We start from the raw sequence: 15,519 nt of genomic DNA on the forward strand, positions 1-15,519 counted from the left end.
ATATGTTGTTTCTATCAACTTGACTGTAAACTTTCTGTCTTCTTCTCTTTCTCTCCCTCCATCTGTTTTTCTCTCTCTCTCCACAGAGTTGAGGAGAGTTTTAAAACTCTGTTTTGGTCTATATTCGGCCTGTCTGAAGTCTCCTCAGTGGTACTAAAGTATGACCACAAGTTCATTGAGAACATCGGTTATGTTCTGTATGGGATCTATAACGTTACCATGGTTGTGGTTCTGCTCAACATGCTCATCGCTATGATTAACAGCTCCTACCAGGAGATCGAGGTGAGTCAGTGAATCTTATCCTATTTCTTAATTCTTAATTCTTACTCTAGTGAAAAAAGTAGATTAAAGTATACTAAGCATTATTATTGTGCTAAAGTGCACTAAAGTGTTCTTGTAGCCTCATTATTAATCAGTATATTTAAAGATTGCTAAAATGAAACAACTTTTTTGTACTTATCATACTTTAATTGTAAAAAAAACTTTAGTACAAAAATTTTCTGTGTGTAACCCCATATTTTAAATATGCTTACAGTAAAACTATAATACATTTAATGAGTATTACAACTGTATCACTTTTATACACCGGGTATATTAGAAATGTACTAAGAATCGATGTTAAATATATTTACATTATAGTACAAATAGGCTTCTTGTTTCTGTCGTTTGTAAGTAGCACACTTCTAGTATACTTTGTTGGGCATAAAAATGTATTTTAATATACCGTACTACATTTTTTTGTGTGTTACATGTACATACATTTTTTTTTATTTGACATTTAAATATGTTACTTAACACTGTATCCTATAATTTACTTATATTTATATTTTCCTAATTATTATTACAGAGAAATGCATTTTAAATATATTTTTAAAACATTTTACCAGTGTAGTAATTCAATTTACTTTTTAAAAAGTTACATTATACATTGCACTTTAAGTGAACTACTGTGACAGTTGTTTTAAACACACTTGGCTAAAAATTTACAAAAGTATATTTGGAAATAAGTATTGTAGAAATATACTGAATTGCATTAAACTAAAAGTGTACTTCATAGTAGTTCATTTTTTAAAAATACACTATATTGTACTTAAAAAGTATGATCAAAGTTTATTTTCAAATATTTTTTGAAAGCATAATATTTACGTGCTTTTAATATATTTTAAGTAAGTATATAACTTCTACTTAGACATTTCTCAATATGTTTTATGTACAATTAATTATATATTTTTTTCACCAGGGTAATGATTACAGATGTAAAAGTATTGTGGTGTTTAACTTACTCCTGAAGAGCAACAAGGATTTTCTATTTTCCTGTTAATCTGTAAAAGCAAAATTTCGACTCAAGGCCGTAGAACTGCAGCTGCAATCAGAGTTTACCATTTTTTAGCTTTTTCAGCACAAAATATCCCTTTTATTATTTAACCCCCTAAATAGAAGGGCAGGGATTTGCGTAGTCCTGTGTGTACGTGAATACAATACCATCAAATTATGGGCTATTTTTAAACTGAAACATTAACAAATACAACAATCAGTTTAGTGTAATTCAGATTAATGAACACTGCACGTTTAAACAGTGTATTCCATAAATAGATGAATATTGTTGAATTATTATGCACACTCAGATTATCCCGGGTGTTAATCCTGCATATAATCAGAGAAAGAGAGAGAGAAAGAAATGGGAGGTGGAGAGACAGGACTAGAAGCTAGACAGTGTTAAAACATTAGATTTCTACACTACTGTAATCTGACAGAGATTAATGGGCGGTACGATTATTTGATGACAGAAACACTTAGGGTTCAGAGTGCAGAGAAAGGAAGCTTCACATTTATCGGTTAGTTGTCAGTTCAGATTAGTGCAGTTTTGGAAATGATGGGGATTATGTCTCAGACCAGGAAAAGCTATACCAGCCATACAAACATACAGAACATCGTCCACATCCCTGAAGGTTCTGTTTTAAAGACTGAACACAACATTGATTGTGGTGATTATGGTGATCTTGGTGTTTTGATTTTGGTCTTTAGAAAAACAGGAAGACCAAGGTGAAATAAGTGTATGGTATAACAGAGAAGAGAATAATAATTTATGGACTATAATGTGCACCACATTATAAGGCACAGTATCAATTAACATCAGTTTTCTGGTCTATTTTCATAAATAAGGCACACCAAATTATAAAATGCATTTTAAGCCACAATTTGCTTGTATTTCCCACACCCTTGGACTGAAATCAGATGGAAAAAGATGGGGGCAAACTCAGAGGATTTGAGTAGGAGATCAGGGCAGCTTCGCTGGAAAGTATGAAGCTGAAGCCCCCCCCCCCCCACAAGAAGAGATATGGGAAGAGAAATGAGAGAAGGAAAGAAGGAGGGAGATGGGGAGGAGGTGGGTATTAGCAGCAATACTCGCAGTTAGCAGCAGTGCTAGCCGCAGTTAGCAGTGGCACCAGACGTGGTTAGCAGCAGCGCTGGCCACGGCTAGCAGCACTTGGCGCCAGTAAATGCCGCTCAACAGCGATACACAAATAAAATAGACCTAAAATTGAGCCTTGAGGGATCCCACAAGAGAATAGGTTACTTATACCTTCTTTCTCTCTTTAATGTGGGCCAAATAATATTACCTCAAGTTTGCTGCAGTAACCTAAGCGGTTTGGTTGAACTGGTTGTGTTTTTCAGGATGATGCAGATGTGGAGTGGAAGTTTGCCAGGTCTAAACTCTGGCTGTCGTATTTTGATAACGGTAAAACCCTGCCGCCTCCCTTCAGCATCGTCCCCAGCCCAAAGTCCTTCGTCCACTGCATCAGCAAACTCATCAGCCTGCTGCGCTGCCGCCGCCGCCGCCGCCGCCTCAACAAGGACGTGGAGCTCGGCATGGACAACTCCAAATCCAGAGTATGCACCTCTCCACAAGAAAAAGAGAGAGACAGAGAGGCAAAGAGAGAGATTTATTTTTGTTCTTTTCTCTTTCTTCTCTTTCTCTCTGTTCCTCTCAATCTCTTAATTTCTTTCTCATTTCTACCCTCTGCTTTCTTTATTTCTGTTGTTTTCTCCGTCTCATTTGTCTTATTTGTCATATTTTTGTCTCTATTTGCCTCTTTATGTCTCTCTTTACATCTCTTATTTCTCTTCTCTTTATTTATTTTATCTCTTTTGATCTGATTTCTCTTATGTCTCTATTTCACTCTGAGCATATTTCTCTTCTCTTCCTTTCTTTTTTCTGTAATTCTTACTCTGACACATTTTTCTTCTTTTCCTTTTCTCTCTTTATCTCAATTTCCCTTTTCTTTCTTTCACATTTTCATTCTTCCCTGTTTTTCTCTTCTTTCCTTCTTTCTTTCATACTTTTATTCTTTTTCTATTTCTGTTTCTCTCTGATTTCTCTATTTCTCTTTCTCATTATTACTCTTGTATTTCATTTATGTTTTCCATGTTTTTCACTATTCTCCTATCCTTCTTTTCGCTTTTCAACTCTCTTTCTGTATTATTCTATTCCTATTTGTTTTTTTATTAATTTCTGTCTTTCTTTTCCTTTTTTCCTTTTATTAAATCTGTAGTTTGTACCTTTTTTATCAATCTCTCAACTCTCATTTCTTAGCAAGCTCCCTCTCTTTTCCTCCTTCTCCCCATTTCACTTTGTATTTCATTCACTTATCTTTATTCATCCCTCTTTCTCTTTCCATCAATATCTCCATCTCTCTCTATCACTTCTGTTTTCTCTCTTTCTCTCTCTCTCTATCTTTCTCTTTAGTCTGTATAATTGACTAAGTTGAGAAGTCAGCAGTTCTGCTGGTTGGTAAAGTCTGGCATGTTTCAGTGCGTGCGTGCGTGTGTGTGTGTGTGTGGTACAGTGGCACAGCTCTTTATCTCTTTAATCGAGGCAGTCTGGCGCTCAGTTCTGTATCACAGAGATATCAGTGTTCCCCCAAGGACCGAGTGATGTTAACAGTGTGTAGAGGCAGACGTATGGCCGGCTGTGCTGTAGCCTGCAGTGGGAATCGATGCTGCTGAGGAGTGATCTGAGGTGAACAGGGGCAGCCCCTGCTCATTAACAGGCCAGGCATCATTAATCCCTTAATAAAACTTCACAGAGGCGTCCGGAAGAAACGCAGGGAGCAGCCCTGTTACTCAGCTGTAACAGGGCTGTGTGTGTGTGTGTGTGTGTGTGTGTGTGTGTGTGTGTGTGTGTGTGTGTGTGTGTGTGTGTGTGTGTGTGTGGCGAGACCCTGCTCGTTCACTCTTCTGCACATTTCTAATTTAATCTAAAGAGCTGGATCTTCTGCTTTAGGCTGTAAGTGTAAAGCTGAGAGGTCTAAGTGGCTTTTTTCTTGCCTTGACAGCAGCCTGGCCTTCATCTAAGCCAATGTTTAATTTAATTAGAATTAGAAATGTGATTTGCTTTCATTTTATTGTTCGACTTTATGATTAAAACACTACTGCTGGTGTCAGCAGTCAGGCACTGCATTAAACCACAGTAATTAAACTCCACAGCTGCTTTGAAGACCTACAGGACTCTAATTCATAATCTTCTAACAAGAGGAGATGGATAGCAAGTTTTAGAATGAGTTTACTCAGGGTTTATCCTGTAGGTGTGTTTTGCAGTATTTATTGTTCCAGTGTGCCACCTACTGGTGCCACCTGAACAGTGCACCTGCTTATCCAGCATTTTACATTAACTTTGTCCTACTGTATCAGCCGTGCTTTTCTATGGAGATCATACAATAAGAGCTGTGTGTGTCATCAACAGGGCATCTCACAATACAATATTATCACGATACGTTGCCCACGATAACAATGATATCACAATAATGAATATTTCTCACTGCAAGTTTACTCTATTCATTTGATAAGCACCACTATATGGAGAAATGAATCAGTAACATTTGTACCGTATTTTTTGCACTATAATGTGCACCGGATTATAAGGTGCACTATTAATGAATGTCTATTTTCTGTTCTATTTTCATACATAAGGTGCACTGGATTATAAGGCACATTATGCGACACTAGTAAGGAACAGAAGTGTCACCATGTTTTCCTTCTAATTCAGCAGTAAAGCTAAGCTAATGTAACAGACTTTATGGAATAATGAGTTATTGATTGTGTATTTACACTAAATGTCCCATTGGGGTAGCTGCGGAGCAGAAAAAGGAGAAAGAAAAAGAGTGAAGTAAAGTGTGGCTGCTATTTCCCTTCATTCATGTGTCTGTGTGTGTTTTATTTAAATTAAAAATGAAGTTATTAGGCAAACCCTGATAAACGTGGTTACTCTAAATTAAGTAAACAAAAGTGTTATTCTCAAATAAAAAAAACATTTTCTTTCAAAGTCAAACTGAGGGTTAATCTACACATTGTTTTCTCCTGAAAACTGCTTATTTAGGTGAGTAAAGCACTTCCATTTATTTACAGCAATTTTTGTAAGCAGTAAGTTTATTTACAAAGAGCTACAGGCCAATAATACTCACCTCTGAATGGGGAAAAAAACTAGCACCTAGCGCGGTTAGCAGCTAATGTTAATACTGCTCCAGCCGTGCTAGCCGGGGTTAGCAGCAAGCTACAGTCTGTTAAAACTCACCTCTGACCTAGGGTTGCCACCTGTCCCGGTTTTCCCAGGACTGTCCTTCTTTTTAATATTTGGTCCTGGAAAGAAAATCTCATTTAATGTCTCGGTTTTCACCAGGTTAGTTTAACTGACTATTTTAGACTTTTTTTCTGCCTGCATTAAATCTGTCTTTTTTCTCACTGACATGCACCATTGTGCCTCATTGATGCTGTGACATGTGACTTCACTATCCAATCAGTACAGGCAGCTCCTACAAAATCAAATATTAAGGAGAGAGAGCACATCAGATTCAACCTCATCACATTAAAAACTACTCTATATACATTTACTGTGTTTAATCTTAAGAGATAGCCTTACCTAGTTTTCTATCTAGTGTGCTCTCCCTCCTTAACCTTTTTGCCAAGAGGATGTAAAAACAAGCACAAGCAAAGCTCACAGCAGTACTTAGATAAGCAAGTTAGCAGTAGTTCCTTCTCATAATTAATGTAACTTAAAGCCGTCTGTGATTCTGTTACATCAACCGTATATTTCTGGGCAGCTGTCAGTATGACAGTGTTCTGTTTTTTTTTTTCAGACACAGTCGGCAACCCTACTCTGAACGGCGAAGGACCTAGCGCTTAGCGCAGTTAGCAGCTAATGCTAATACTGCTCAAGTCTCAGTGCTGGAGAACTAAACTGAAACTTCTGTATAACGCTGTACTTAAGTACACCTTATAGTGCAAAAAATATGGTAGTAGAAGTAGTACAAGTGGCAGTAGTAGTGGGGGTTAGTATAGTAGGGCCTGCAGTGCACTTGTACACAAGCCAGGTGGCGCTACAAGGCAAGGGTATCTAATAAAGCAGTGAGTTTGCAGAGTGTGTTTGTGTGTGTGTGTGTGTGTGTGTGTGTTTATCCCTAAACATGCAGCACATAAACAGCTATGAACTGTGTGCCCCTTCATTATTATACAGTGCTGTTAAAAGTTTTTGCCTCATTTCTACTTCTATGTTTGTGATGTTTAAATGTTTCAGATCATCCAGTGTTTTTAATACAAGATACAGACAATATAGGATTTTGATTTTTATGGTAATTATAGTAAATAAAAGGGTTTTTTTTACATTGTAAATGAATCATGAAGTCCTCCAGACTATAAAGGAACACGTAAGGAATCATGTACAAACTTAAAAGTATTAAACAAAACCAAAATAATCTGTAAATAAGCATTTAGGTGCTCTTATCTAGCTGCTGTTCACTTGCGGTTTCTGAGGCTGGTAACTCTGGTGAACTTATCCTGTGCAACAGAGGAAACTCTTGCTGTTCCTTTCCTGGTCGGGTCCTGATGAGAGCCAGTTTCATCATGGAGCCAGCGACTCCACTTTAGGATACTTTCAAAGTTCTTGATATTATTTTTGGGACTAACTGACCTTCATTTCTTAAAGTAATATTTTCTTTAATTAGCTGAGTACAGGCTATTCACTGTATATTAACTCTACTCAGTCCAGCAGTCCAGTAAAGTTTCAAGTTTTCTCCATGTGTGGACAATGGCTCTCACTGGGGTTTTGCATAGTATTTGATTTGATTTGGCAGAGAGATTCTATTTAAGTGCTATTTAGATTGACCAGATCTTGAGGTAATCATGCCTGGGTGTGGTTCACGACCCAAAACCCAGTTTTCAATTTAATTGGGTTTTAACTCAAGTTCATTTAGTGGATTTGTGGGTTGACCAGTTTTACCAGCGTAAGCTGTGTTTTGGAACATGGTAACTGGTTTCTAGCTGGTAACTGGTGTTTAGCTGGTCAGAACATCTAAAACCAGCTTGTAGCTGGTCTGTACCTGGTAACTGGTAGCTGGTTTTAGACGCTCTGACCAGCTATGAACCAGTTACCAGCTAGAAACCAGTTACCAGGTTCCAAAACACAGCTTAAGCTGGTAAAGCTGGTCAACCAACTTGACCAGCTTTAGCTGGTATAAGCTGTTTTTTTTCCAGTAGGGTTGGGGGATTTATTTTTATAGGTTTTGAGAAAATTAAAAAATGGAATGATCATTTGATGTACACACAGCTGTACAAAAAAATTAAAAGACCACTTCAGTTTCTGAATAAGTTTCTCTGATTTTGCTATTCATAGGTATATGTTTGAGTAAAATTAACATTTTTGTTTTATTCTATAAACTACAGACAACATTACAAACATCCCAAATTCCTAATAATAATATTTATCATTTAGAGCATTTATTTTCAGAAAATAAGAAATAGCTGAAATAACAAAAAAGATGCAGAGCTTTCAGACCTCAAATAATGCAAAGAAAATAAATTCATATTTATAAAGTTTTAAGAAATCAGAGTTCAGAAATCAATATTTGGTGGAATAACCTTGGTTTATAATCACAGTTTTCATGCATCTTGGCATGTTCTCCTCCACCAGTCTTACCCTGCGTTCACACTGGAACGCGACGAGTCGCTTGTGTCGCCCAGCGTTTGTCGCTTGTGGGCGTGTCAAGCTCAACGCCCGCGTTTATCATGGTCCAGCCTCCGACAAGAAAAAAGGCACAAAAAAGGAATCACTTGGCCACTTTATTCTCCAGCTATAACTCCCAAACTTGCTGGACTCTTGTGCGTTTCTGTGATTTAACTGCGCTGGAAACGCAGCCGTTCCCACAGACTGATGTGGGTCCACCCCGTTCAACAGAAAGAACCGGGAAAGAAACTAGAAATTCAGAGAGCAGGAGCTTGAGGACGTCGAACCGCCTTGTTTGTGATTGGTCCAAAGAAAAGCTAGGAGCCAATCGGGTTAGAATGTCGCTTCACCGCGTCATAACTCATTTGCATAAAGTTGAGAAAAATTCATCTCCGTGTCGCTTGTCGCTCTGTCGCTTTGCCGCTTGTCGCCTCTCGCGTGTCGCGGCGACAAATCGCGCCCTGCCATAGGAAATGAATGGTCGCCTGTCGCTTTGTCGCTTTCCAGTGTGAACGCAGGGTAACACACTGCTTTTGGATAACTTTATGCCACTCCTGTTGCAAAAATTCAAGCAGTTTAGCCTTGTTTGGTGGCTTGTGATCATCCATCTTCTTCTGGAATATAATCAAGAAGATTGATGATCACAAGCCATAAGCCCATGAAGGTGCCGGCCATTGAATTGCCCTATAGATGCTCTTACAATGGGACAAACTGTATTTAGCTATAGCCACGCCCACTCTAGAATGTGCACGCCCCACATCATGAAGTAGGTTGCCTTTTTTATTAAGTTGGATGATCTGTAATATTTATTTGTGAATAATACACTGAGACATTGCAAAAGTCATGGGACAGGGCTGTATGTGGGGACTCTTGCATTAAATCTGTGATTTCTTCATCTTGGATGGCATCTGGCTAGAATTTCATAATAGAAAATGCTTTTCAACAGCACTGTATGCACTGGTTTACTGTAGACCACCTTACATGTTCACCTTACATCAGCACTGTCCAGGTTTCTGACTGACTGTGTGTATTTGTGTGTTTCACTGCTTACAGCTGAACCTCTTCACACAATCCAACATGCGTATGGCTGAGTCTAACAGCTTCAGCAGCATCCTCAACCAGCCCACCCGCTACCAGGCAAGACCACTGCTCTCCCAGACTCTCCTCCATCCCTCTCACTGCTTATCCTTCCTCTCCTTCCTATCTCTGATTCCTCTCCTCCTGCTCCTCCTTAGCCTGATTCCTGAATGTCTGGAGGCAGCAGATCTGTGAGATTGGAGGATTTATCAGATGCAGTAATCTCAAATTGATTAACTTCCTTTTATCTCCCACAGCAAATAATGAAGCGGCTCATTAAGCGCTACGTCCTGAAAGCACAAGTGGACAAAGAGAATGATGAAGTTAACGAAGGTAAAGAATTGATTTAGAGGCAGATTTTGTTTTTATTTCAGTAATACAGCTCTTGGAAAAATTGAGAGACCACTTCAGTTTCTCTGATTTTATTCTCTGCTCTTTATAGGTAAATGTTTGAGTAATATGAATATTGTTGTTTTATTTTATAAATTACGGACAACATTTCTCCCAAATACCAAATGAAAATATTGTCATTTAGAGCATTCATTTGCAGAAAATGAGAAATGGCTGAAATAACAAAACAGATACAGAGCTTTCAGACCTCAAATAATGCAAAGTAAACAAGTTCATATTAATAGAGTTTTACAAGTTCAGAAATCAATATTTGGTGGAATAACCCTGGTTTTTAATCACAGTTCTTCTCCGTCAGTCTTAAACACTGCTTTTGGATAACTTTATGCTACTTCTGGTGCAAAAATTCAAGCTGTTCAGTTTGGTTTGATGGCTTGTGATCATTCATCTTCCTCTTGATTATATTCCAGAGGTTTTCAATTTAGTAAAATAAAAAAAAACTTATCATGTTTAAGTGATGTGTGTAAAACCAATTTGAGAGAAATGTTGTCTGTAGTTTATAGAATAAAAAAAACAATGTTCATTTTACTCAAACATAAACTTATAAACAGCAAAATCAGAGAAACTGATTCAGAAACTGAAATGGTTTCTTATTTTATTCCAGAACTGTATGTGTAGCTACAGTTTGTATCTGTGTTTGTGGGCATGGCTTTTATGTGTTGTGGGGAGTTGTATTTGTGCAGTTGTGGGCATTAAATCTGTGTGGTTGTGTGTGTATGCAATTATGGACCTACAAAATATATATAAAAGTGTGGGTGTTGACTGCTGTGTGTTTTCAGGTGTATTATAAGTGATTATAGGCATGTTTCATCAGTGTGTGTGTGTGTGTGTGTGTGTGTGCTTTATGTGTTTTTGCAGGTGAGCTGAAGGAGATAAAGCAGGATATCTCCAGTCTGCGCTACGAGCTGTTGGAGGAGAAGTCTCAGGCTACAGAGGAGCTCTCCATGCTCATCCAGAAACTCAGCGAAAAAGTCAACCTGGGTCCTGTTCATGCTCCATAAACTGACCCCGTCTCACATCTGTAAACACAGACATATCAAGCAGCCCTTAACATTACATTAGCACAGGGGTTTAGTTCAGTGTCATTTATTACTCTGCACAGTAAATATGAAGAGCACTTTTTAAATTATGATTTCATTTATTAAGGGAACAAAAACTATCCAAACCCATCTAGCCCTGTGTGAAAGAATATTTGACCCCTCATAGATTAACTGTGATTAATCACATTTGTTGGAAAGCTGAGTTCAATTTTACTACTAACCACAACCAGGCCTGATTACTGCCAGACCTGTAGAATCAGGAAATCACTTAAGCAGAACCTGTCTGACAACATGAAGCAAATACCAGAAAGCAAATTGAAGAAATTTAAAAATAGATGAAAGAAAAACAGATGGAACACTGGTGAACCTTCACAGGAGTGACCAGCCGACAGAAATTACTCCAAAAGGGCATGAACAACTCATCCAGGAGGTCACAAAAGAACCCAGAACAACATTTAAAGAACTGCAGGTCTCACTTGCCTCAGTTAAGATCAGTGTTAATGATTTAATAATAAGAAAGAGACTGGGTCAAAATGGTCTCCAAGGGAGAATTCCAAGATAAAAAACAATGCTGACCAAAAAGAACACAAAAGGAACACATCTCACATTTATCAACAAACATCATAATGATCCCCAGAACTCTGGTTCAATATTCTTTATACTGAAGAGACAAAAGTGGAACTTTTTGGAAGGTCTCTGTCCTGTTACATTTGGCGTAAAACTAATACATCATACTAAACTTAAAACATGGTGGAGGTAGTGTGATGATCTGGGGCTGCTTTGCTGCTTCATGATCTGGACAACTTGCTGTAATAGATGGAAGCAGGAATTCTGCTGTTTACCAGACAATCCTGAAGGAGAATATCCGACCATCTGTTCATGACCTCAAGCTCAGGTGTACTTGGGTTCTGCAGCAGGACAGTGACCCAAAGCACACAAACAAGCCCACCTTTGAATGAATAAAAAATTTAAAATAAAAAAATGAAGGTTTTGGAGTGGCCTAGTCAAAGTCTGATTTAGATGCTGTGAATAATCTTAAACAGACCGTTCATGCTGGAAAATCCTCTAATGTGTTGAATTAAACTGAATTAAACCAGCTCTGTAAATAACAGTTCTGTTATTAGGTTTAGGGGCAGACTCTTTTTCACACAGGGCTAGATTGTTTCCTTTAATAAATAAAATTATAATTTAAAAAGTGCTTTTTATATTTACTCAGATCTTTATCTGAAATTAAAGTTAGTTTGATAATCAGAAAAATATCAGTATGATTAAAGCAAAAACAAAAGAAATCTGTAGGGGGCAAATACTTTTTCACGCCACTGTATATGACTGGGGTGGGTTACATGCTCTTTTGAACTCTAGCTCTTCTTTGAGACTCTCAGCTGAACTTTGCCCTCAGCTCAGGAGCACTGACAGCAGCCCCAACCACACAGAAACCTGATAAGTCAGTCTTGGCTATCTCCACCTTCTGCAAATGGAATGCTAATGCAGCTTCTGTTGCCCCAGAGAGTCGACATGAAGAATCAGGATGACACTGCGGGAATTTCTCCACCTCATTCACACGGTATAATTTTTTTTTTTCAGTTTATTTAGTTTATTGCGTCACTGTTTAAACTAATATTTCATGCTACATATTGTCATCAAATAATTTGTATAAAGCTTCTGAATGCATTTGTCTGTGGCAGGCTGTGGTTAAATACTGAGGCAGAGGTCATTACATAAACAGGATGAAAGCAGTTCACTTTGATCACTGATCTATTATAGAAAGTCAAGGTCAAACAAAGCAAAACCAAACAAGCCTAACTGCTAGGTTTCTTAGTTAGCGATTAACCTAAAGCTTTAATATTAAATAATTGATACAGTGAATGAATCTCACAAGTGTTTCCTCAGGGACTGCTTGGAAACACCCACACCTGGTGTTTCCAGGTGTTGGTTGTGAGGTGTTATCCTGTTAGTGAGGTTAAACACCTGCGCCTCCTGAAGTCCATGTGAGTTATCAGAGTTTAAGTGAGGCCTGATGAATGGGACATTCTGTTTTTGGTCTAAAGTTGTGTGGCATTACCACCTACAGTGGACAGTGCAGTAGGGTGTAAGGTAATGATTGTGACTAGCAGCTTCTGACTTTTATTTGCAGAAAGTGTCAATGTGACTAAAAAAAGCAAAGCAACCACATCCACATTTAAGCCCACAGACATATAGTATTCACAGGTCCAGACGGATTAGTTTCTCAGGGGGTCCTGGGGTAATTTTCTCTTTTATGGGGGGGTCCTCTGTGATTTTATTTCCGTTTGGAATGACCATGTATGTGTTTTTCTTAGATTTTCTCTAAGTAAAAAAAATTACAGGCTGAATTACCTACTGTTTTTCGCTGAACTCCATGGTCCTCCAGTAATTTTATTCCCATCCAGACTCACACCTCTAAGTTTTGTCATCTCGCGTTTTATAAAATAGCTATTTGTCAACTGCTATTCATTGTAATTACAGTTTTGGGTGCACGTTTCCACGGAGATCCACGTAAACACAACAGCGAGTGGAAATGGAGAAGCTACTGAACGCGATGTCGTGATCAAAAAAGCCTAAAAACTCACTGGTCCTCCTGTTTTTGTATTTTTTTTAATTGCAATCCAGATTCAATCCAGATTCACTGAGTAAAAGTGTGAAATATTTTTCACAGACGTCCCCCTGAGAAACTAATCCCGTCCAGATAGGCTTAAGACGTATTTCCGTTTATTATTTCCATAATTTACATTTTCAGAATGACACAAATATTGTAAAAGGGCCTGAAGCCAAAGTTTGGGCATGCTACATGGTCAGGACTAAGTAGCACCATATTGTGAAGTATCACAGATTGTAGCAGCTAAGAGTCTCTCAATTCATCTTTTTGGAATTTTTGCCCATTCTTCCAAGCAGGCATTTTAGTTCTGTGAGACTCTTGTATCATCTTGTTGAACATCTTTTTTGAAGTGTCTCCAAAGATGTTCTGCTATGTTCAGGTTGAGGAACTGTGAAGGCCATGGCTCAGATGGTGTGAATGTGCTGGAATTGATTTGAGTCCACAAACATCCCTTGTATCACTGGCTGCAATACAAGCCCAAATCTTGGTTGACCCACCCTCGTGTTTAACAGGTGAAGAGATGTTCTTTCCATTCAATTTTGAACCTGCTTTTTTCCCAATGTACCTATACTAATTGTAGTCAAACAGTTTAACTTCATTAGTCAACAGGACATACAGCTCTGGAAAAAATAAGAGACCACTTAAAAATTATGAGTTTCTTTGATTTTACCAAATTAAAAACCTTCTTAAATAAAATAAAGAAAAAGATTGATGACCACAAGCCATCAAACCAGGCTGAACCGCTATTGCATAAATTTATCCAAAAGCAGTGTGTACGACTGGTGGAGGAGAACATGCCAAGATGCATGAAAACTGTGATAAAAAACATGGTTATTCCACCAAATATTGATTTCTGAACTCTTAAAACTTTTTGAAAATGTTGTCCATAGTTTATAGAATAAAACAACAATGTTCATTTTACTCAAACATAAACATATAAATAGCAAAATCAGAGAAACTGATTCAGAAACTGAAGTGGTCTCTTAATTTTTTCCAGAGCCTTATGTGCAGAATGCCCTCAGGCCCGAGAAACCAACCAAACTTTTACACATGTCTCTGTTTCAATGCCTTTTGGAGAATTATAAATCACAGTAACAGAAATGTTTTATCCAGGGGTGCCCAAACCTTTCATTCTATTGTATATAGAAATTGCTGATTTATCAAGAAGTTATTCAAATGTAATCAATGATAAGACAAACCTTGAAATGGGTCACACACTAATATACTGTAAACAATGATTGTAAAACACAGATTTATGGAAATGTCAGTCACACAGTGGGACTTCACATAGCTGTTGTGTGCTCTGGCCTGAACACAGTTTTACAGATCTATGCTGTATATAAACTGAGGAATGTGAAGTGAAGCCTGATCAGGTTTATTAGAGTGAATGATTCAGACTGTGTGATAGATAAAGAATATAATAAATGACTCTTTGATTCTCTGCTTCTGTATCTAATATGTTCATTTATTTCTGAATGTGTCTGTATAGTGTTGTGTTGTATACAGTGTTTATAGCTCTGGAAAAAAATAAGAAACCACTTCAGTTTCTGAATTCTATAAACTACGGACAACATTTCTTCCAAATTCCAAAAAAATATTGTGTTTTAGAGCATTTATTTGCAGAAAATGAGAAATGGCTGAAATATCTTTTAGACCTCAAATAATGCAAGGAAAACAAGTTCATATTCATAAAGTTTTAAGAGCTCAGAAATCAATATTTGGTGGAATAATCCTGTTTTTTAATCACAGTTTTCATGCATCTTGGCATCATGTTCTCCTCCACCAGTCTTACACACTGCTTTTGGATAACTTTATGCCTTTACTCCTGGTGCAAATATTCAAGCAGTTCAGCTTGGTTTGATGGCTTGTGATCATCGATCTTCCTCTTGATTATATTCCAGAGGATTTCAATTTGGTAAAATCAACGAAAATCATCATTTTTAAGTGGTCTCTTATTTTTTCCAGAGCTGTATAGTATGGGTACAGAGGACCAATAAGATCTAGCTGGGGCTGAATGTGGAAAATCAGTATAATACATACATTTACACTAATGCAACAAAAGTCACAGGATAGGAGCAAGAACACCTACATTTGTAAGTTTTAGGGTGAGGTGTTAAATTACAAGCAAAGATAAATACTTGGCAGTGTGTTCCTGGCAAGGCGACATGAATTATGGGATTTGGGGCGAAGTCCCGCAGTGGACAGTGCTGTGGGGGTTAATGATTGTGTCCGGTTGCTTCTGGCTATAACTGTCCATGTGACCAGACAAGCGATTCTGGCAGAAATCCAAACATCCACGAGACACAATACCCACAGTACTGCACACAACCAGTTATTTATATCTGATTAATACACATTTTACAGTCTGTGCAGAAAAAGCAGAA

General features: G+C 37.8%; 1 protein-coding gene across 5 annotated transcripts in view; it reads left to right on the forward strand.

Moving 5' to 3' along the window:
• trpc3 (transient receptor potential cation channel, subfamily C, member 3) overlaps positions 1-14,578 on the forward strand; it is a 62,986-nt gene extending 48,408 nt beyond the window's left edge. For 3 of the 5 annotated variants that reach the window (XM_022672001.2, XM_022672005.2, XM_022672002.2), the window contains 5 exons: positions 87-282; positions 2,677-2,892; positions 9,050-9,133; positions 9,331-9,406; positions 10,340-14,578. In XM_022672001.2, the coding sequence (XP_022527722.2) occupies positions 87-282; positions 2,677-2,892; positions 9,050-9,133; positions 9,331-9,406; positions 10,340-10,482 (715 nt within the window). In that variant the 3' untranslated portion in view covers positions 10,483-14,578. The remainder of the gene's footprint in view (positions 1-86; positions 283-2,676; positions 2,893-9,049; positions 9,134-9,330; positions 9,407-10,339) is intronic. The other 2 variants (XM_022672003.2, XM_022672004.2) reach the window with 1 other exon arrangement.
• The last annotated feature ends 941 nt before the right edge of the window (positions 14,579-15,519 follow it).

Source organism: Astyanax mexicanus, chromosome 2 (genome assembly GCF_023375975.1).
Source record: "Astyanax mexicanus isolate ESR-SI-001 chromosome 2, AstMex3_surface, whole genome shotgun sequence".
Lineage (NCBI taxonomy): Eukaryota > Metazoa > Chordata > Actinopteri > Characiformes > Acestrorhamphidae > Astyanax > Astyanax mexicanus.